At 42.7% G+C, this 24,128-nt stretch overlaps 1 protein-coding gene across 2 annotated transcripts in view; it reads left to right on the forward strand.

The window, feature by feature from the left end:
- Nucleotides 1-24,128, forward strand: part of FLII (FLII actin remodeling protein) — a 244,281-nt gene that overhangs the window by 36,558 nt on the left and 183,595 nt on the right. For both annotated transcript variants that reach the window (XM_078665183.1, XM_078665182.1), the window contains exon 2: nt 10,095-10,205. In XM_078665183.1, the coding sequence (XP_078521309.1) occupies nt 10,095-10,205 (111 nt within the window). The remainder of the gene's footprint in view (nt 1-10,094; nt 10,206-24,128) is intronic.

The following is a 24,128-nucleotide window of genomic DNA, read 5'->3' on the forward strand; positions in this document are numbered from 1 at the left end:
GCTCTGGGAACAAATAGCTCTTTTACAAAAAGAACTACCAAAGACTCACGTGACACACTCACTGAGTCACCAGCGTGATGGCGTTCACGTTGTAGGGAATTCATTGGCTGAAACAGCCGCAGCGGCAGCCACTCAATCGGCTCCCGTAGTTCGAAAAAAGCGTACATTAAAATACATTGACAGTGAAACATTGCTGGCGGTGAAAACGTCATCAAAAGGCGACTGCTCAGCACTACCGATCAACTATCCACTCAATTATACATACATAATCGATGCAAACTCCGTCCCTTTTGCTCGAATCCCTGGAGTGGGGGATAGAGTGATTCCAAACATGGACAGGAGAAACTTGTTAATCGCAGACGCACACATGGGCGAGGGTCTCAGACACCTTAAATTAAAAGATTCTCTGGAAGAATTACAATCACGGTACTGGTGGCCAGGCATGAGCCTGCACTACACCATGTTTGTAAAAAACTGCCCAAACTGCAACAGAGATCGCAGTGGGGAGAGAAACAGTTTAATACCTCGTCGTATCAAGGCAGATAATATCACCAGTAAAAAGCAGGGCTTGCGATTAACTTATACAGGCTAGTTTCCACTTATAATGTAGATCACCAGCACTCGGCTGACGTCCGGACTATTATACAAGATTTGCGAGTCTAAATGGCATATACGCTAAGAGCATGTTACGTTTGACCATTGTTTTCACTCAGGCACACCAGCCTGGGGGGAAACATGGCCAAATGAGCACAGTCCAGCGGGAATCTTCTCACTTCCTTCCTGAGGGTACGGGATGGTGTAAAGAAAAAACCAAGGCAGAAAGCAATCTATAATGGAAAGGATATTAGGTTCGGGAGCTGGGTGGGTCAAACATCTAATAAGTGTCCAACGTAGTCTAAATAACTTGCCAAGAAATTCTCTGAAGGAATTCAGTCCGTACGAATTATTATTTGGAACTAGGATGTTGATCTCTGACCTTGATAGTCAGACTTCAGTGGTTAAAGGAAAAACCTTTGATGTCAAAGACCGTTTGGCTATTTTGCAGGACTTAAACAAAACAAGAAAAGACCTGAGCAACATACGGTTGAAACAACAGCCAACAACCACTGAAGAATCACCACCTGTCCCAGCAAGACCTGTCTGGATTCCAAAAGTCGGGGATCTAGTCAGGGAGAAGATCGCGGTAAAGAAGGAATTTGGGCCTTCTTACAGAAAAGCAGTTCCTGTCTTGTCTGTCAACGGGACAAGATCAGTTGTACTACCGCCACTTGCTGGAAAAAAGGAGAACCGAGTTGTATCCATCGACCTGGTAAAACCACAACATGTGGCCGATAACAAACAGTAGGCCAAGTGGACTCCCAATAAGTAGCAGAACACCAAGGTTTGCTACCAGTACAGAGGTCCTATCAAAGAGGCTCATCACATTCGAAACGCCTACTGAAGAACAAGAAGGACTATGCAACAATGCAATAGAACTCAGACCTCTGAAAACCCAAATAAAAACATTTAGCAGAGACACACCAATCTACACTGAAGTACCAAGTGAAAATGCAAAAAACAAAAATCCTGAACCAATTGGAACAATTGACAGAACTGCATCCGGTTACTTCATCAACTTCGATGATTCCTCTGAAGGCTTCAGTGAATCAAAGACACAGACATCATCAAAATCCTTTAAAGACAAAGCGAAGGAACTTTTGAAACAACTGAAAGAAACATATCTGATTTCTCCATGGATTGAATTTTGGGTGGGTTTTGGTGCATTTATCCTCATACTTTGGCTCATCATGGTATTTACTTTGGGACGCTTCGTTGAGGGAAAATATGCTAAAATGGACACAGCAAGTCAGAACATCAACTTGGTCCTCAAACCACACACATCTTCACACGTCGAGAAAAGAGAACTTTCTCCAGAACTTTCTTCAGCCAACTTCACAGCCAATCCGATACCTGGTGGGGTAGCCTGGGACAACACTGACTATGAAATTTATGGTCCGGTCGAGATCCTGAAATATCCACACCAAATCAAGATCTCCTTGAGTGACTTTGTAAAACCAAACTCATTTGCTGATGATTGGGACTTCGAAAGCATTAACAATATGATGTCTGATTTAGTAATGTCTGCTAAATTTACAAAACATGATTATTTGCAAGGTTCTACAAATTATGATAGTATGTATTGCTATAACCATTATGGTAACCATTTTTTACATAAATCTGCACAACCTAGAAATGTTTTAAATTATAATCAATGGGAACATTGTGCTACACCTCCAAAAGGGAGCTCAAGAACCGTTTATGACAAATATTCATACTTTCAAGGTTTTAACACAAGTAATGCTGAAACATTTTATTTTAAATTATCAAACAAGACAGGGATGAAAACCATGATAACCAACACAAAATTGATTTACTCGGACTCATTCTTTGAACAAATGAATACTTTTGGATTTGATTATTGGGACAAAAATGTTGATTTGAAAAGTGTTTGGGGTACTAAAGAATGGCAAGTACAGGGTTTAGAAGCTTTGTTTAGAGCCTGCATGATCCCAGAACAAATGATATTTTTAAATGACACTGTTCAACAAACCACCTGTCTTGGCTTAGCCAAAATCAAAGATTTAAATAAACCGTCTATTCCAAAGCCAACAATGTTTAGCAATAGCTCTGATACAGATGAAGAGATAGACGTAAACATTATATTAAACCAAAACAGAACACATCCTGATTGGAAACAGTGGTTGATCTGGCCCACAGATACTAATAACTGTCAAGACAGATTCCTGAACAAAACACAGGGGTTCAAAATGACCAGGCCAGACCCTAGATATCCCCAAAGACATCACCCAGGGATAATTACCACCTACAGTGTGGGCAAATTATGCCTTCAATGGCTACAAACTTCCACACTGCCTGAAATTAAGCAACACCTAACTTTACTTACTGATGGTGCTGACTTGCGTGATTTCATTCTGGGACCACGCAAACAGCGTCAAAAGCGTTTCATAGCAGCCTCTGTATATGCAGCATACAATGAGGCCTGGAAGGTTACTCAAATTGAGACAGCAGAGAGAATACGGGAACTTGACCGTATTAATTTGGAAAAATCACTTTCTGTAGTGGACAATGGGTTAATGACTCTGTCCTCCAGAATTTTTTCATTGGACAGCATTGTGTCTTCAGCAATCGATATATTATCGCAAGACTTACTGTTATTACAACACGGTCAGTCACAATTGCGTTCTATTGTACAGCTTGGCTGGACGTTACAAAATCTGCGTTCAGGCTATGTGCCTTGGCGTTTAATCAACACAACGTCACTATTCCAAATCTTTAACCTTACTGATAGACAAATCGGTATGGCGCAAAAGGGTGCTGATTATACAATCTTGAGCATTGAAAAACTAGAAAGATTACCAATGACAATGTCAGAACGACCTGTCAGTGAATGGATAATCCACGGAATCATAAATATTCCAATCTCAACCTTCAGGTTTCAATACTGCCAAAAATATATACAGGCTGGCATGTACGAGAAATTGGGTAAAGGGTACCTTAAAACAACTTGGAACCTACCCTATTCACATGCATGTGTCAGTAATAAAGGACAGAAAGTGTTTCTTAGTGGCAACAATTGTGCTATGTCACTAAGCGGCACGCTTCTGTGTAACGGTATTAGTTTGCACGGAGCCTGTGAAGGGAATTCATACAACCTTTCATGTCACCAGCAAGGCGCACCTGCAACTGAAATAGAACCATTCTTTCAAAGACTCTATAATGGGAGTTACATTCTTATTGTAGACCGCAGATGTTGTAGTCTTATGCCCGGGACTCCTTATCTAGTCACTACGACGGCCAAGGTCAAGTGCTGTGGACGCTCATTGTTTCCGAGCTCCTTTCCAGACAGGGAGGCAAGGGCATGGCCCAATTTGAAAATTACTTCTATTCGAATAGATACTTTAAGCAGAATGAAAACAGTGCTTCTACAGACGCCTACAAGGCTCACGTCATCAAAAGAAACGTATGATCTACAAGTCGCAAGGACGACTGCAGAGATACATACATTATTATCAACTAATTCCCCCGTACATTTCGCGGAAATCCTGAGCGAAATCTTAAATATTTCTGATACCAATGGGATCTCGGGGGTATTTAAGACAGTATTTTCGATGGCATTAACACCATTCAAAGCCATACTGGGTATTTTTCCAGATTTCGTCCATTCGATTTTTGGCGGACTTCCCTTGATCCTGGGACTAATTGCAGGAATCCTAGTCCTAGTCCTTATTTTTCGTTATGGCAACCCATGTCACAGATCAAACTCTCGCGACAATGGAAGATACGATCCTAGCCATTGGATACCGGGACCGGATATCAAAAATCCTGGGACTCTCCCGGCTTAGAGACCTGAACATGACTTGGTTTCTATAATTTCGACCAATGTGGCAAAGGTGTACTAAGGTGTCTGCTATGCGGAGAAGAATGCGTGTTAGACACCTGTCTGACGCTACAATCGGATGCGCCAGTGGATGCAGATACACTGTTGGTTCCTACCAAGGTTCACGCTTTGTGTTGCCCTCAAAGGCTGCCAATCCTGATGACGGCATTCCTGGAATCTTCACCACTACGATTGAAGAGTAGTGAAGTTCAAGATGAAAGCAGCATCGAACAGGTACGACCTTCTGTCAGTGATGCAAATCAGAATGTCAATGGAGACAATCATGCGCATGAATGCATGGTTACACCTATTTCCGACTTAGAGGAACTTTCCCATGAAGCTGTTGACAGTTTTTTCGAAAGCCTGAATGATATGATGTTCTCTCCAGAACAGAAATAGAGACTTTTGAGTAAACTCGCACACGGCGTTCCCTGAATTCGGCCTTCAACTTTAAAAATAAAGTCACATGAACAATTTCACTCCAGTTCACGGACAGCAATTTTTTCAGCAAGCCCCTAAAATATTTTTTCATATATTTTTTCCGGGACACTGATCTTCTGCTTAAAGTAAGAAACTATTCCTAGAGAACTAAGATTTCTATTTTTAGATACTTTATTTAGACTTTAGCTGCCCGCTGGTATATTCACAAATATTTTATTATGTGATAAAATGGTCTCGAACTTTCTTTCTGTATAGCCATATTAAGAGCCATTTCATGTGTATTTCTCAAATACCAAATAAGCGATAATGTATACAAATGCGTGATTACTTTAGCATTATTATACAGCTTAAGTGCATACAATATATATGACTGCAATTTTTCAGTATATTTGAAAATTTCAAAATGCATTTATGTATTTTGGGGTGGTAAGGTATACACTATTCTCTATAGTATGTTTTACTATGTTATACTATGCATAGATTAGTAGATATGACCAAAGTTAGCGTGGGGTGGGTGTCGTGTATTCCTATAGGTTCTGAATGGATCCCCCTATTCCTGACCCTATTCTGGTTGAACTAACTATCAAGTTAACTAACAGTCAGCCCATGAGGCAAGACAAGCCCCCATGATGCAGATACCGTTATCTGACGCAGTCACACTACGGCACAGGAACGTGTTATCTGATTAGGTCATAACGCTTGAGATCTAATTAGACAAGCGACATTCCTCCAGCCCCTGATAAGGCATACGACGTTCTCATAACAAATCAAACCTATGACAACCTGGGAAAAACCCTGCGGCCATTGTTTTGATTTCACAGAGAACTTTAGTAAAGAATGTGCTAACGAGCAAGTCGTATGACATCTTTATTGACGTACCTATGTCCATCCTTACGTCAATCTCGGCACCTTTAAGGTATAAATATTACCGATCTTGCCCTATGCAAACACACGCGTGGTGACAAGACGGAGCAGCCATACTTGCCGAAGCCGAGAGCAGAAGCAGACCCCGCAGGCAGCAGCCCCGCATTCCTGACGCGCTGAGAGACGCGCTGCTATCTCAAGCCGAGAGACCCAGCACCGGCGTTTTCGGGCAGCCCTCGCAGGCAGCCTGGAATATCGAGAGCAGAGAAAGAGATACCATTCCTCATCCATCCTAAATTCCAGGTACAGAACTGAATAACCCCTCACAGAGAATTCTTTAGTTATTCACTTGGCAAAAACAAACTTAACTTAAACTGTAACTTTCTATTCCCGCCCACGTATTAGACTTAGGTCAGGTACACGGGGTAGGCGTATTTAGAAACACCAGTTGAGTACGTTTAGTCAAATATATATGTGTATGTAAATATATTTTAATCATTTTAAACATCATATGGCTCAGAAACCATATCAATGTTTTTACAGTATTATTTTATACTATTGCTTTTAATGTATGCACTTTACTTAACTATAAGTATTGCAATAATATCGATCCATTTCTCATGTATGAGAAAAGAGACTGATCAATAAATAACACCTTTTTATTGAACACGCCCGTCTTTTCCTTTTCTCTACATTCTGATGAGACTAAGAATGCACGTACTGACTGAGTAAAATAATTGCCTTGTGCTCACACGAGTCTCGAGATTGACTCTTGATTAGGGGAGAGCAAAGTTGTCATGTTCTATGGTTGTCAGAAACTAAATCCCTTCTTGTCTAATCAGGGGAGGTAATTCTTTCCTGAACATTCGAGAAAGTTTCTAGCGAACTCTGAGCTTAGCTGGCAAACCCAAAAATTAAGTCTAGTATCGACAGTAGTAGACCTAGTTAACGTCTGGTCTAGGCCTTTACTGCTGTAGGTATTATTCCAATGCGCAGAGCCTATTGGGAAGATAGGAACTACACTACACTGCATCTTCCACCTGCTACTCTAGGGAGATGCAGGGTCCATGCACCGAATTACCTCTGGCATTTGGTGGAGGATTCTGGTACCTGTCCATTTCAGTTTATTGGTATGTGTGTCACTCCAGGCAACTCAACTGGTTCACCACACCTGTGCAGAGGAAGCCAGGCTGGTGTGTGTGCCCCTAGATAGCAGCATGCTATGAATGGGACTCCAACTATCCGAGGTGAGGTCCACACCGAGATAGTATTTTTGAAGTTGAAATGTACTGGCTATGAGATAAGTCAATTGATGTGCCACTGCCCACGTGCTGTTGTTCCCATAGGCTTGTACCAATTGCTCTGCAGAAGCAATATCTACATGTGTGAAATCCCTTGTCCATATTGCCTTGGTAAATCTCTTTTCCCACACTAGGACAAGTGTCCGGTGGTCAGTCTCACCCTTGGCGTTCAATAGGCTCAGCTACCTGGTCTTATGAAGCCCAGCAAGACACTGTTTGTGGGAAGAAGATTTTTAAGAGCTGCACGGTTGACTGGTTCTTGGGCTTAAATTTGAGCCTTTAGCCACTGATGTCTTGAAGCATTAGCTTAATATTGTGTCCTGAACTGAGCACCAAGTACACCCGTTTGTTTAGCACTTGATCCTCAGGGTAACAGAGTTGAACTGTCCAAGGCTTGCCCAGAGAGGTGATGCTTATTACAGACCCAAAATTCAAAATGCTATTGAACACAAGTTAATAACTCCTTGTGCAGTCAGTGCTTTTTCTTAGAAGAGAAAGTAATTTACTGTTTATGCAAAACTCAGAGCCATACAGTACTTTTAGAAGGCATCATTTATAATTCCGCAATCTCCCGACAACTCGCGGGGATAGACACTACTGTTCCCATGGGACAGATTTCTATGGTACCCTTGGTGCAATCAACAACATTCTCTGAGTCCCTTTTGGGGATAGGAAAATACATGCGGTATGTGAGGAAACTGTCTTGGCCTGTGCCAGTCCGAGTATCATTTCCTGTTCTCTCCTCTCTCAAGGTTGTTCCTTCCCTTCTTGCCCAGTACCTTTTTTCTTTGTCCATGTCAGTCTAATTGGTATAGGTTACACCTGCGAGTTGTGTTGACAGCCGGTGGAAACACCACTCCAGGCGTTCGTAAATTCAGTACAACCCTTGAGCATGGAACACAGTGTCTCTTCCCCCGCACCGAGAAAGTGGGGCATTCTGCAAGTACAGCGCCTGCTGGTTCATTGTCAGGTGAGCAGTGACAGTCAGCACCAGCATCAGCTGAAGAGGCAGTCTTACCTGGGTTGTGTTGATCTTGAAATCCACCATCCAACCAAGCTAGATTCCAACTCTCCTGGTTGCAAAGTTGAGTGCTTCAAGCTAGATGAAGTCTTCCTCAGTCAATGTAGAGCCTTTCTCTTACTTCAGGTCTTTGTGTAGGTTTCGCGCGTCAAAACGTCTTGGTGCTTGATCCAGTAGAATTCTCAAACAACGAGCACCAATATACATTTGTGTTTTGGGCGCACATATTTCAGTTCTTGCTGCAGGGACTTTTCACTGCTCCTCAGGACTCACCCTCAACATGGCAGTACAGGTCCTTCCCAGAATTGAAAAATGATACTTCTGTTCATCTCGCCTCAGTTCTTCTGAGCAGAGTCTTTCTCATGCAAAAACTATTTGAGTGCTCCTGTTGAGCAGTTGGCTTTCTCCCTTGAAACACGTGCAAGCCAGCCTCTCCTGGCAGACTTAGTCAAACTGCCCAGAGCTCAGGTCCCAAACCTGACAAAGGGAGTTGGCTGTAGTTCCCACAACTCTGATGGACGGAGAGTTTCTTAGATATTGCTGGCATGCAGGCTCAAAATTCTGGTAGAGTAATTTTGGTGTCCCGCCTGGAAATTTCTGTTGCATCTTTACACCAACGATACAAATAGAGGTTTTATATTACACCAGTCACCCCTGAGACTAGTTGTGGGCAGTCCTTATGCTTTTTCCACTCAGTTTTGTCTAGCCATGGTCTTTGCTGTCCGGAAGGTGGGTTAGAAATGAGGTTCCTGTGAGGAGGGACTCGGAACAAGGGTACAAATAAAAGGCAGGCCCCCACACTTAAATACCTGTTAACCTGTGGGGTAGGGGAGTACCTCTTCCAGTAAACATTGGTCCAGGAAAGGGCAGGGTAAACTCTGAGCTTCAAAAGGGCCACCTGTCTCCTATTCTCACCTTCAGTTTGTTCTACGGCAAGTGGTCCCTGCAATGTCCTAGAGGAGCCCTGCAATTCACATTGCTGTTGGGCACCATTCAAACCTCCTTCCTAGATATCCATTTAATGTAGGAAAGACAAATTGGATTCCAGTATGGCTACAGCCACATGTATTGCACACCCTTCCACACACATCCTTCACACAGAGCAATATTGGGATGGATGAAGGACCTGGTGTGTGGCCCTGGCAGACCAATTTAAAACTGCTGGAGAGGTAATTTAGTGGCTCTCATTGGCAGGGTCCGGTAACAACGCCTGTCCTGCATCTATAAGCTAATTGCTGCTATCACGGTCAGTCCTCTACAGCTCACTGATTTTTCTGTAGTCACTCTTGGTAAGGAGGTGCACATGGTAGGCCCCGCTAAACCACAGAGCACCACCCTAAATCTCAATCTGTGTTACGGAAAAGGCCTCTGGTGCACATTCATAATGCCGTGGGTGTTGAGACTTGGGTCAAAAATCTGCAGAGCTTGCTTTGATGAATTTGAGGTGGGTGCACGCTCTTCAGAGACATGCAGGGGACTTGTGTCCGAACACTGTTTAAACCAATATTACTGCAGAGCTGATCTGTAACCCATGATGTGCTGCAGACTTATTATGTTGTACCACAGTTCATACGCTGGGCCTTGTGTGGCAACATTTGCTGAAATGTATACTGAGCAACTACCAATGTGATTAGTATCCAAGAATTAACCTATTTGTAACACTCCAATTTGTATTTGTATATGTCCATTAAGCTAATGTTTTGCTGCTACCCTGCCAGGTAAAGCCTGCTGAATTAATCAAGAACATTTTGAAAGTAATAAACAATTGTTTACCCTTGGAGGGGGGGGGGGGTGTTATGTTTGTAAGTGTATATATGTGTGGGTATATATATATATATGTGTGTGTGTATGTGTATATGTATATGTATATGTATATATATATATATATATATATATATATATATATATATATATATATATATATTATATATATATATATATATATATATATAATTCTTTTAGACCAATTATCATGAGGTCATTGTTTGTCTCACTTAAATTTTTTGTTTTTTACCTTTTCTTTGCTTAGGGTGGCTACTTCCCGGAACATGTGAAATCAATGACCAGCTTACGGTGGCTAAAGCTGAACAGAACTGGCCTTTGCTACCTCCCTGAAGAGTTGGCTTCCCTACAGAAGCTGGTAAGCCTGACCTTAAAGAAGTGTGCCTACCTTGTTGTACTGCATATAAACACACATGAATGGCCCCTTGTCATGCCTTTTTATTCACTTTTACTACAGGAATTTTTTAGGGGTTGGATGTTTTTTGTGAAGGAACTTGTCTATTATTGAAGTGATGACAGACTTCTAAGAGGATTGCGGTCTACGTTGGGTGTTCATCTGTGTGGCTGTGTGTCTGATGACACTAGGCATGGGAATGTTTATTAAACATATCTTGTTGAAATGGAGCACTTTTTATTATGTCAGTTATATTCTTCACTTTCCTTATGTGTTGTGTTTTTTGCTGAAAATTATCGTATCAACGGAGTTTAACTGTTCTGGCATTATCAGTTTAGGTGTTGGGTCTGGGTTTGAAATAGAAAAGCTTCTCATTGGCGAGGACTGATTGAGTGATGTGATTCCTGCTGTTCCAGTAGAATCCCAAAACACTTTCAAAACGTAATTTTAAAATACAAACTTTTTACTCATTCTTTGTTTTAAAAACTTGAACACAATGTCCTGCACTTATTTTAAGTTTGCTTTGTTGTTTTGCTCTCCAAGAAGATGAACCGAAGACAGGTTGACTTTTAAACAGGGTCTTGCTCCTCCGTGATTGGTCTTCTGTGTACCAGGACTCAGTCTTTTTTCCCACTTCTTTCCCGAAGCAATTCATACCAATAAATGTTTTCGGGAGCATTGGAAGGAAAGCCTGCAAAGCCCGATAGTGCTCCGAGTTCTAGCATGTATTTAAGGAGAGCCTTCTCTCGCTCTCTGACAAGGAACTTTGTATTGGCACTTTTTAAAGATAATCTCCTCGTACCATCAGGGAACACCTTTAGTGATTGAGCTGTCTGTACTGTCCTACTGAAATAACATGCCTTTCAGGTTATTGCTTCCTTTAATGCATGGATTTTGTAATCATACACTTGGAAAACACCAAATGGAACTGATGTTATCCTTCATGCTGTGCATGATTATGATCTGAGAAGGCATAGTTCATCACTTCAAACATGAGATACTTTAAATGTCACATTCTAATTGGAATGTGAAATTATCACACACACAAACATGCTTTTCTGGATAAAGGATTAGGTGAGTTGAAGAGAATTTTGCTGACAACTTGGATCTAATATAGGTCTTAGATCTCTGGTGGGAGCAGCTTCATTTTAAAGGATCACAGATACATTTTTTCTGATGACAATTATAAAATTTCTCTATCGCCTCCTTTTCGCACAAGATGGACACCTATTGTAAATGATGTGCAGGCGATTTGCTTCTTTGCTTTTTTAAAGCATCCACATTTTACTTGGAACTATAGAGTAAAATCATTCAGAATAATGCCAGCATTAAAAAAACGGTCGTCATTTATTTCCAAGAATTAAACCTCATCCTCCCACCAGACCGCTGAATATCTACCAACCTTCAGAGTTTTTCTTTCTAAGCGCAGTTTTGGATCCTTTGTAAAAGCGGATAGTGTCGATCTTGTACTTGAAAGCCACTGAATCTCTGAAAAGACTATCTGTTGTTCTGTTGCTTCTTTGCAATTTTGCGTGACTGTTCTTTTATTCAATTCTACTCACATAAGTTTCTTAAACAGTCTTCATTTTGGCAATCTCCTCATTGATTTGTACTGCAAACAATGGACTTCTTAAAAAAGTTACTTCAGAATATTCTGCTGTGCCTCCTATTCATAATCCAGATACGAACAGTGACCAGGTATTCCATGCTTCACACCCCTCGTCTCCAAATTGGCTAAATCTGGTGATGTTCAGATGTGGCTACAATGAAAGTGATCCTCTGCAAATACCTTGACTGGCTCTTGCTTCACCTCTGAAGAAGATGTAAAAATTCCCAAATCTTATCCTAGACCGATCTAGCCTAGTTAACTAGTACACTGTTTGTGTCATCAAGGCTTCAAATTTCAGAGCTACTGATTGAGTCGGTTTCCCAGATGGTCCATAGTCCTATTCTCCAGTAATCTGATTCTTTTCTTTAACCTGCATACATAGTAATTCAATCCGTCATCATATTGACCCTCAAACACAGTGGATCCTCTGCAGGGTCATGGTATTTCCCATCTGGTCTTTGTGGATAAAATCGTGTAGTCCCTGAAAAGTCAAACAATATGATTTAGACGCTCCAATAAATCTGGTCATTAAAGATAGAATATGCTTTGGGAGCATATGAAGCCTCTAGAGTTTCAAAAACTGTCAACCTGGTAACTCAGTTCAGGAAATTGAAATAATTTATAATTCCTCAGCTTACTCAAGACCTAGATACATACATTTACATCATATGGAGAAAATGGCTTCGTACACCTTTCAGCTACATAAGGAGAGACAACACCGGGACGGAATCTCCTATTCATACACGGATAACATGTCCATCCATTCCAGTTAAAATGGAACAACCAGTCTGTATGTGCACTCTGGATTTAGTGTGCGACTGCACTGCCTTCTAGGCAGGGGCTTCCTCCTTCTTGGCAGATCAATTAGCTCACTATGTGGATATATTTGTTGTTTTGTTTTAAGAAGTAAATGACCCATGTTTGGTACCTGAAGGCTGGGGCTCTTTAGATGTAAAAGGGTGCGGTTCAGTTTCAGATAGCACCTCAAAGATATTTTCCACTGTTTGTGGAACTGCAGGAGTAATTGTAGAACTGGAGCACTGGAGATTCAGATAATCAAGTGTCTGCTTTATGACTTAAACTCAGTGTTTCGAAATCAAAGTCCCAGAATCAAGTGCATTGCCCGCAATCTAAAATCCCTTGGTGCGGACACTTGATTCTGAGAAAAGGGTTACCTGTATTGCTGTCTCTTTTGTCCTACTGAGTGTTGAAAGTCATCTCAGTGTTAATGATGGAGCCGATGTAGACACCAGCACAATGAAAGAAGTGTATATAGCTGCCAAATCTGGTAGAACATCATAGGTCACTATGGGTATCGCTACTCAAAACAAGTGCAGGGATGAAGTCTCCCTTGTTTACTTCAAGTCCTCACCTCTTTATAGTTACTGAAGACATGTCTGAAGATGATAAAGGCAAACAAAGTTGGGCTCAGCTCGTCATTTTTTTTATCCTCTTCCCATCCTTCTGTCTATTTATTCTCTCTTTCTCATTCTTTTTCTTTCTTTCTCTCCTTCCCCATCTCTTAATCTCCTGGTTGTGTTTGCATTTGTCAATATCATGGTGATTAGAAATGAAATGTGAGCTTCTGCAAACACCTTGAATGACTCCTAGAATGATCATCTTCCAAAATGTGGGCCATTTAAAAAAACAATATTTCAGGCATTAATAAATTCTAGTACATTTTATAAAGAAAAAGAAAAATGAGTAACTGCAGAAAAATCCCAGACGGTGTAAGGAGCAGTTCTTTATCAATGAAGGCCCCAAAACACGTGCCGGAGTGTTATGGGGTGCTCTTTGGTTGAGTGGCTAGCTAGACCTGAGTTTTGTGCCTGTGGCAAGGAAATCTGGGAACTATAAGGATGGTACCTTTTTAAAGTGTCAGTGCCTTATTCCCTGTGAAGAAAATGTTGCACAAACTGTGATTTTATGTATATCTACTTAGAAAAGAAAGTTGGAGTAAATTTATTCAAAAAATGTTGCCCCTCTTCCAGGACCTTGCTGCACCTTCAGGAATCATTCTAACAGTCTCTTGACTGAGAACCCCAGTGCCAAATTCAACTTAACCTTACGCCACCTGAAGAGTATGGCTGAAAAACCATTTAGAGTTTGTCGGAACACTGCCTAAATGTGTGGTGCTCCTGCCTCGCAGACTTGGTTTCCTGCCTCTATTTAGATTTAGGAAAAATACTGTTTCCTGTGGTGGTGCTTCCACTGACTCTGACCTGGCAGCCTGTCCTCCATGTGAGTAATCTCAAACATTGGCAGGGAAACACACAATGGCTGCCACGTGCACAGAAAAAACTCCCTGTTCTTTGGGACAGTTATTTATTAAACAATCTCCTTCTGTGGAAATGTGTTTTCTCTGAACAAAAATGTTTGCTGAATGGGCGCCTTAAACATGGTGACTACTCATCAAACCTTCAGTGCTGGAAGAAGTTGCCATGGCTCCCTTCAGACGACCGAGATCCTGCCAAGACTGTGCGTTGGTGTCTAAATAAGATCTTTTAATTCGACTTTATAGTGAACCTCATGGATTATCAGTGCTTCGGTGCAAGACCATTGCTAGATTAGTTACTTTTTAGAGGATTGAAAGCATGTAGTGCTGCTTTGCAGCCTTCTCTTGTGAGAATTTTCTGTTTGTTAATACCTTAAGGCTTAATACACCTTTTCACAATTGCTGCGTAATGTTTTTTGTATGTTTTGCATGTCTTCATTTGCATTTATATGGTATTTTTATAAAACATACCTAGTCAAAATGCAGCTGAGCACTGTACAGGGTCAAAGGACACCGTAAAGTCAATGTTCGATGAGCGTTGTCGCTGAAATGTACGACAGTTAAGGCATTGTGTTGTAGTACTATTTAAAGAGGCAAGTCTGAAACACTTTTCTAAACTGGAACAGCGTTGGGGCGATCCTGATGGATACAAGAATGTTGTTCCAGATCCTGGACACATACCTGGAAAAAGTCTGCTACTTTATTTTTTTCCATCATACTACTTAGTCTGTAGTTTGATGGTGTTCTGCCTGCAGGTTTTCTGGGACCACTGAGATTGTCTGAAGCTAAGCGGGATGCTGGTCGTGGTGGCTTTTGCTCATGCGCTGCTCTAGGAGGGCCTTTAGCCATCGGTCTTCACTTTTCAAGTACTGCACTCGTGCTTGTGGTGGCATCCACCTTGCGGGAGCGAGCAGCGGCGTGCCACAAGCACGAGTGCAGTGCTTGAAAAGTGAAGACTACTCTCCCAAGCGCACGCACCACTGGCGGGCTCACCTCCTGCTCCTTTACCAGACTTTACTTTTGTTTCTCATGCTGGTTTCTTTTTTGCAGATTTATATATCACAAACTCGACCCGAAGGTATTGGAGCGCTTTATTCGTCTTGCTTGTTAGGAGTAAGAATGGCTTCAGTCTAACACGTCGTTTTATCTCCACCTTCTAAGTGTGCGCGCTCTCTGCCAGGTAAAATAAAGTTGAACTCGCGAGACCTCCTGTCCTCGCGCCAGTGCACTGGGGCGGTATCTGTGCAAGATCTGGGCCCATCACGCCAGGTTCTTCAGATCTCAATCCGTGAAAACACATTCTTCTTGGCCTTGTGCTGGCGGTGTCTGTTTTTAATTCACACTTCTGTTCTTCGAGCCTTACATTTAAAAAGACAAGACGCCTCAAACGCAAGCCGGCTCGAGGCAAGATTGTGTGAGAGAGACTGCACAGAAACCAAACCAGGTCAGACTTGGAAGCAGGGCTTTAAGTGTCGTGGTTCCCACCGGTGCTGAACTCAGGCAGTTTTAAACAGCAGATTCCGGCACTTCCGTCTCCACACCTGTCTGACTCTGGCTTCCGGACAGAATGACGCCCGCGCTCTAGTCCTCTGCCAGCGGGGTGTTTGTGCACGTCATGTTGGCTGGCATCCCCCACACCCACAAACTAGCTTACATCCACACCTGGGCACGGATATGCTCACATGCAAAGTCAGAGTTACACATCTTAAGAAACAGTGAAAGGTGTGTGCACCAACCAAATCTTCATCGCTTGAGCTTTCACGCTCTGCGGTTGGGGGAGACCTAGGAACGCCATGGATTTATACCAAGACCACCGAAAGCACTGCAAGGCCATTCTAGTGACAGAATGGGTGCTATACAAGTGCACATAAGAAAACAAAACACACAGAACAATAAATATGGCAAATATATATGTGCTGTGGCTGCTAACTGTTTAAATGTAACAGGCCGGCCGCGCACAAAGGTACCATTTCTGGGCCCGGATCCGCAACATCAATCATTTAAAGTGGCAGGTCTTTGTAGTCTGGTGCGTGCGCGCCTGCGTGCGTAGGTGCGCTTGCTCACTTTTATGCAGAAAGTGGCGCTGCAAGTGAGAAGAAAGGAACACTTGAGGGTGTGCGGTCCTATTTTGATAATTGCACACCTGAGAATTTTCTGGAGAGGTGATAAATGTTCCCTCTAATTTTTTTCCTCTGTGTGCGGCAGTGTAAAGTCTCCGTGCGCTTTAGCCATGGCTATGTGCGCCAAGAACCCGACCGCATGTATGGGTGCAGCGACAACTGTTCTGACATGGGGGATCCCGCTTGATTGTGCAGATAACTGACTGAGGTACTGGGATGCAGGAGGCCTGCTTGATGGGGCAGGCAAGGCCGGACAGGGACCCGGGGCACAACTGCTTAACTAAATCGGTCCCCAGCACTGCTGCTTTTGTTACTCAGGGCCGATATTGTAGCATTGCTGCAAAACTGCCCCCCAGTAACAAAACCGGGCCCCCTGTTCCAAATCTGGTCCCCACCCTTCCAGTCTCCCAGGCAAGCGCCTGATGCCTGCTACGGCCAGTTCAGCCCTGGGGAAGGCCTTCGTGTTGGTGACTGGCATACACTGGTTGTGTCATATTGGAAATCAGCCGGTGCAGTGGAGAGCATCTGAAACCATGACAAAGCTACACTAATATATATTAGGAAACCAGGGCAACCTGCCTCATTCCACAGCACCGGTTAACCTCTGCTTTCCCAACTAACTACACAGCAGAGGCTCACGGGCATCTTAAGGATTTTAAGGGCCCTAGGCCAAACGTATTTAGGGGCCATTTGCGGATCACCTTTGAATTTGATTCAGCTCTCTCGTGTCCTCTTTGGCCAGATCACAAACAGTGTACAGACACACTGGTTCCAATTCTAAATGTGTTTATATTTAATATTCAGGGATAGTATTTTTCCAATATTGTAACATAGAAGCTCACTAATACTACTGCGAATGATCACTGTGACATCCTCCAATTTCTCATATCTGAGATCCTGTTTGGATCTAAAAGAATTTTTTTTTATGGATGTTGCAGGAAACAAAAACACATTTTTCATAACATGTCTGTAATAGACTCGCACATTACCCAGATTAAAAATAACTTAAAGGAAAATGCTATTTAGCATAGTATGCCACCGGACTGTTATTTTGCCGCCTCTGTTATTGCATCCAGATATATTGTATTGTAATTGCATTTATATAGTGCTTGCTACCCCTGCTGGGGTGTTGATGTGCTTTTTCGGCTAGTAGCATGCTACAGCGGAATCCATAAAGGATTAGTGGTGAATTAATATAGTGAAATCTGAAAGTAATTTGAGTGGTGGATATGTTAGTCAGTTTTTAAGATGGACAAGGATAGTGGAGGGATAGAAGAGGGAAAAAAGGTTTGTATTTCTATAGCTCTTGCTACCCATGATGGGGTGCTGACGCACTTTTTTGGCGAGTAGTACACTTCTCCGGGACCCATAAAGGATTAGTGGTGAATTAGTATAGTGAAATGTGAAAGCAATTTGAATGGTGGATATGTTAGTTTGGTATTTGGATTGAGAAGGATAGCGGAGGGATAAAAGAGGGAAAAAGATTTGCATTTATATAGCACTTGCTACTCCTGATGAGGTGTTGAATTACATATTTGGTGAGTAGCATGCTACTCTGCAACCCATAAAGGAATAGTGCTGAATTAGTATAGTAAATTATTAAATTAATTTGAGTAGTGGACATGTTAGTCTATTATTTGGATTGAAAAGGATAGTGGATTGATAGAAGAGGGAAGGATTTTGAAGTGTATATATATATATATATATATATATTTGTTCTAATATAACTCTGCACAACTATCCTTCTATAAAGGAAAGATAGCATCTGCAAGAATTTCCTTGGGGATCTTAAAATGCCAAAGCACGAAACTGCCAATCTTTGGACTTGTGTCTCCATAATGAAATTTGGCATTTATTTGAAAATACTTATGTTAAAGTCCCCAGTTATGTGGAGTTTTGCATATTTATTCTACATTTAGACATGTGTTCCACTGCAAGCACTGCTAACCTTATTGAAAAGCATAACGTGCGTGCAAAGAGCCACTGTTACCCCCTCTATGCTGGTGCCATTACACCAGGTGCCCTAATGACAGCTACACTGGACGCCTAGTTAGTTAATGTAAAACGATTGTTTTATTAGGTTTAGGTTTAAGTGCAATTGTGCCTGTGATTGTATAATTTGGAATCTGCTAGACAGTTCTGTTGTCTGTTTCAAGTAGCAGGTTCAGCAGCCTTGACACCTTTTTTCTCTGCCAGTATTTCATAGCCATATGAAATGGACAGAAGCAGCCTTGCCACCATGGCCTTCTGAACATGTCCTAAGATTGGGCCTTGCAGAGATCTTGAAAGTGTATGAAAACCTAAAGTTAGGGTAGCAGCTTTGGTTTTCATGTTGTTCATGTGTGCGGAAAAAGTGCCTCTTGGATCAAATGTTTATAGTTCATTTCCAGTTAACGCTAGGGGCGGGTGGAATTTTTAATTCTACTTCAGAATTGGAGAAATTTGGTAATTCAGTTACACTTGTAACGTAAAATTACTTATAAAATCTGCAGCTCTTATCCGCTGACAGATTTAATCACCAGAAACAGACCTAAAGGTTAGTAGGGGATGCCCCATCCTCATGACTCGATTCAGGAGTTCTCCAGAAAAGCCAATGTCCATCTTTGGCAACCGCAAGCTGGCTGAATCTGAGAAACCACCTACCCCGAAGTGGGTATGCAGAGAGATATTACTCCTCTGGTGCCAATGGGCATCTGTCCACCAATTGCCCACTGCAGGCAAACTATCTATTCTGCTTCACTGTGCATCACTGAAGTAAGTGGTCTCTCTTCATGCTTCTCCATGTTTCTCTCAGCCATAATGCCTCTCCATGTTTCTGTCAGCGTCCCCTCTTCTAAAACCAACTTGCCGCATTTCTTTCCTAATGGGCCGTGGCTGCGGGCTGTTTGTAACCATTTGTGAAAGTATATTTGTTAATTGCAGCACCGTCATGTGCTGCAATAAACAGCCATACTTTCACAATGGCTCACAATTAGCCCCCAGCCACGCTCCATTAAGAAAGAGAAGAAATGCAGCAAGTCCAAAAGCACGACGTGTAAAGCACACGTCGTGTTTTTGGACGTGTTGCATATCTTCTCTTAATGGAGCGCGGATGGGGGCTGATTGTGAGCCATTGTGAAAGTATCTTTGTTTATTGCAGCCCATGACGGTGCTGCAATTAACAAATATATTTTCACAAATGGTTACAAACAGCCCGCAGCTACGGCCCATGAGGAAATAAGCGACAGAAGCCACATAACAATGAGTGTGCCCCCAACCAGGAAATGTCGAGTTTTAGAAGCGGCGGCCCGAAAGCTCCTACAGGATGTGTGCGCGCTTCCCTCTGGACACTGCGCGCTCGGGGGTCCGTGAAGTGCGCGCTTCCCTCGGGACACTGCGTGCTCGGGAGTCAGTGAAGTGCGCGTGCGCGCTTCCCACGGGACACTGTGCGATCGGGAGGGGGGGTCAGTGAAGTGCGCGCGCACCTTGGAGGGATTAAAGTGCAGTCTTGTTTCACTGCTGCGCCTACAATGCAGTGCGTGTCGTGGGAGGTTGGCGCTATATATGGTCTACAAGTATCGCCGCATTGCCAAGGCGCCCTGCAGGCCTCCTCATCTTTACATCTTAGGCAGAAGAGAGGGTTTACTCCACCCCCCCCCCCCCCCTGCCTCCAGGCCCCACTCTTATCCGCCCTCAAGTGTTGTAGTGTCTATTGCCTATATTTGTTAATTTGTATAGCGCTTAAACTCCTTGTTGTCCGGGCGCTTTTCTGACCCTGAGGTAGAGGTTGCTGGGTGCTGAAAGGCTGGTTTCAAGGCTTGGTTGGTTATCAGGGCTGCAGAGAGTCCATGCGCGGCGTGACCACCTCACCCATCTTATTTTACGTTTTTGCACTTTAATACATGTACTTTCGATTTAATCATTAGAAAATGTTTAGACTAAATAAACTACCCCGGTAATACTCAAGTGCACCAAGTGACAGTATCCTGTAACAATTTAATATATTACAAGGATTTGATAATTTGTGGTAGAAAAAATTGCTCAGCTAAACAAAATAAAAAGTTGTCTGCTGAACAGCATTAGCTATCACCATGGACATCGATTTGCCAAAATGCGAGGGGTAGTGGAAGTGACATCACATTCCCTTTGACTTGTGACGACTTCGTAGGAAGTGACATCACATATCATAACACCGGATTGCATTACAGAAAGTAAGTACTGACATGTGGCTTTTCATCCTGATGATATCATAAGTAGCGACATCACCAAAGTTAAAAAAAATATATATTAATAATATTAGGAGCAAAATGTAAACCAGGGTTAATAAAATAACAAACAAGCATTGACATAGACTTGGTGAAATAGGTTTCACCTTTGGGACCTTATAAGTGTTTAGTTATCCAGCACAATATCCTTGGTGCAACAACATCAAGTGTTGCATGGCTAAACACTTATAAGGTCCCAAAGGCGAGACCTATTGGCTATGCCAATGCTTGTTGTAGATGATTCGGACTGGCAGAGGGAACCAATGGAGTTCTGTCAGAATGTGTGTGAATGATCGTGTTTCTTCAGGCCCCTGGTGAGACATGCTGCGGTGTGTTGAATGCCTTTGAGTGCCAGTAGGTAGTCTGGAAGGTCATGGAGCAGAGCGTTAACCACCATCCAGATGGAAGAGTACAAGGGCATGCATAGCTGATTGGAAGTCGGTTTCTGGCAGAAAAGGTTTCACTTCTTTAGAAGAGAGAGCAGGTAGCAGCCACCTGTTTTTTAGGCAATGTGCTCCTTGAGGGTGAGTTTGGTGTTCAGAGTGAATCCAAGTGACTTAGCATTTAGTAAAAGTTGGGTCTCGAAGCCGTAAAGGTTCATGCTATTGACCCAGCTTTGTCCTGATTCTTGTTTGTTGTTCTAGGTCATGGACCTCCAACCGTTTCTGTAATAAGAGCTACTTAAGTTCAAGGCAAATCATCACGAGCTACAATTAAAATGTGTTATAAGAATGACCTTAGACAAGATTACATTGGTTGTCGCCATATACAGTGTTACCAACAGTGATCTCCTCAGTGTATCAGGTATGGTCAGCAGCAGATATGTAAACGAGCATTGGCATAGCCAGTAGGTCTCGCCTTTGAGACCTTCATAAGTGTTTAGCCATGCAACACTTGATGTTGTGGCACCAAGGATATTGTGCTGCTTAACTAAATACTTATAAGGTCCCAAAAGCGAGACCTATTGGCTATGCCAATGCTTGTTTGTGTAAGATTTTGATTAGTTCGGTATGTGAAACAGTATTGAAAGCCTCAGTAAGATCTGGTAGGATCAATGCTACGGCTCTGCCTTAGCTTGCCTGCTGAAAACCCATACTTAAAAGTATAAACACATACCTATACTGTTACATGCAAAGCTACAAATACCAGAATGCCACTGGCTACAAAGTCAGGCCAACCGGAGGATGTCACAGACGACATGGGGGTTACTTGGGCATGGTGGGTCTCTGCATTTCTGAAAGGCCTGGTCCAATTGTAGAAATGTTCAATAGACATTAAGCAAATACCACAGGGAAGTGTAGCAAGGAGGGGGAATCAAGGGGTCTTAATCCGTGCAACAAGATGGTTTGTGTTGAACAACAACAGATTGGGAGACGGCGATGATTTGCACGCTCCTCACATCCAATTACATCAAGTGAAACATCAATGTAACCTTTATTCGTGTGAGGCAACATTGCCTCTGCTCCTTGAAGGGATAAATAAAGAGCATTGCTCATCTCTGCCTCTTCCATTCTATTCAAAGGGACTATGCTGGGTATGGTCGGTCACAATCTCTTGCGTGGCCACCAAATAGAACACGACAAGGAAGTCCATGACATTTAGGGTCTTATTTAGAGACCGCCACACAGATACTCTGTCAACAAGCACTAGCAAAGCCAATGTGCCTCCTGGCTGATGTGTCTGAAGGCAAACAAATGAGTACTGACCTGAGACCTGCCCAGCCCGGTTAGTGCTTTGACTGCAGTGTTATTCTTTCTCTTCAGAGGAATGGAGGCTTAAGAGAGGGGTCATATCAATCTTCCTGCGTGGTTTTTCAGCTGCTACTGAAATGCTGGCGCAGTTCCATTAAAAGCATAGCAGCCCTGCAGAGAAGCGATCGGACTCGCCCATTATAAGTAAAACAGAAATATAGAACAATGCTGCTAATGTCCCATTGAATGTATAAGAGCTATGTCAAGAAGCGCTTGTACTGTTTAATTAGAAGCACTGGCACGTGGTGAGAAGTGGCATTGCTGTCCTGAACTGCTGAAAGTGTTGAGACCTTGTTCACCAAGTGCAGGTACCTTCTAGAGAACAATAAAGAGGCCCTGTTGGAAACAGTCTGTGCTGCTAGAAATGGTAAATGTTCCAAACGCCCCAAAAGTGCTGGTCCCAACCCATGAAGTATACGTGGATCCTAATGTGAAGTGCTGGCAAAGTATTGGGGGTCTGATCAGAGGTGCCACTTATGGCCCTTAAATATACAGTGGCCCGAAGAAGGCTACTGGTGCTACAGGGCAGAAGAACCAGGCGAAAAGTGCAGGTGATGTCCCACTTAAGTTTGGGTGCTGCTTAGAAGAGCCCTACTACCCTTTTGACTGGACCGTCAACCAGACTAGAGGTCCCTTCAGAGGCCTATTTATGGTGAGGCATCTGTGCAAGGTGGTTGTGTTGTCCAATTAGAAGAAGGGAAGGGCCTCCATGGAAGTGCAACCAAAGACGAAATTAAAGTATAGCAACCCTGCAACTAAGTTCCGGGACCCTCCAACTATGCGCAACAGGTGCCCACTGACAAGTGCCGTAAAGGGGCCAAGACATAACCGGTACTGATCCTGCCCAGTTGGAAGTATCTGGGCTCTACCACGAATTGTCAGTTATGGCTCACTAAAATGCATGAGACCTGCTGAGAAGTGCCAGTAATGTGATACTGAAGGTATCAAATTGTCAGTACCGACCCAATTAAAGTACTGGAGCTCTGATACAAACACTGCTGTCATTCTAGTAACTATTATAGGGGCCCTGCTCACAAATGTTCTGCTAAAATTGCAATACGCGCACAAATATCAGCCAGCACTGTGCCAGTAAAAACACTGGATTTTGCTCAGAAGGCCAAGATGGCCCCAAAAGACCTGGAAAAGGTTGCCACCGAGCCCAATAAAGCTGCAGTAGTCAAGGTGTATAGTAGCCCTGATGGGAAGTGGCACCATCCCATTTAACAAGCATTTACAATGCAATAGGTCTCGCATTAGGAAAGTTTGAGCTATTGGTATTGTAAATGACAAATTTTTTTAATGTTTTTTTTGTAAAATAGATAAATTAATAGCTATGTCATTTACAATGCTAATAGTTATAACTTTCGCAAATGCGACACCTTTAGCATTTCTAATGCAATATGTGTTGTATTTACGCGACTTAGATGTATTGATATTACAAATAACAATGGCTGTTAATTTTTACAAATAATTAATACTTAAATAAGTTATTGTAATTGTATTTCCGGAAGCCTGTAAATTGGATCCCAAAGATACATCAGCGTCGGAGGCTGTAATTAGCGCCACGGTATTCTGTGCCCAAATGTACACATAAAGAATGAATAAATGTAATGATCTCTGAAGGGTAGGGGCAGGCTGGGTGGACCTACACAGGATTTGCAGGTCACAGCTGATGTCAGCAGCGAACACCTTGGTGCAGTACAAATAAAACAGTGTTTTATTCACAAATTAGTCACAGGACTACTAAAGTGGGAGAAAATTGCAAATAGAGTGTAACATTTGAATTTGTTGGTGGTTGTACACAGATAACCGCCTTCCAATGAACTGCTTGCTGTCACGTGCTCCGGTTTTCAGGGAGGCTGCGTGGGCTTTGCTGGCTGTGCAATGT

The sequence above is a fragment of the Lissotriton helveticus genome, chromosome 10, assembly GCF_964261635.1.
Source record: "Lissotriton helveticus chromosome 10, aLisHel1.1, whole genome shotgun sequence".
Lineage (NCBI taxonomy): Eukaryota > Metazoa > Chordata > Amphibia > Caudata > Salamandridae > Lissotriton > Lissotriton helveticus.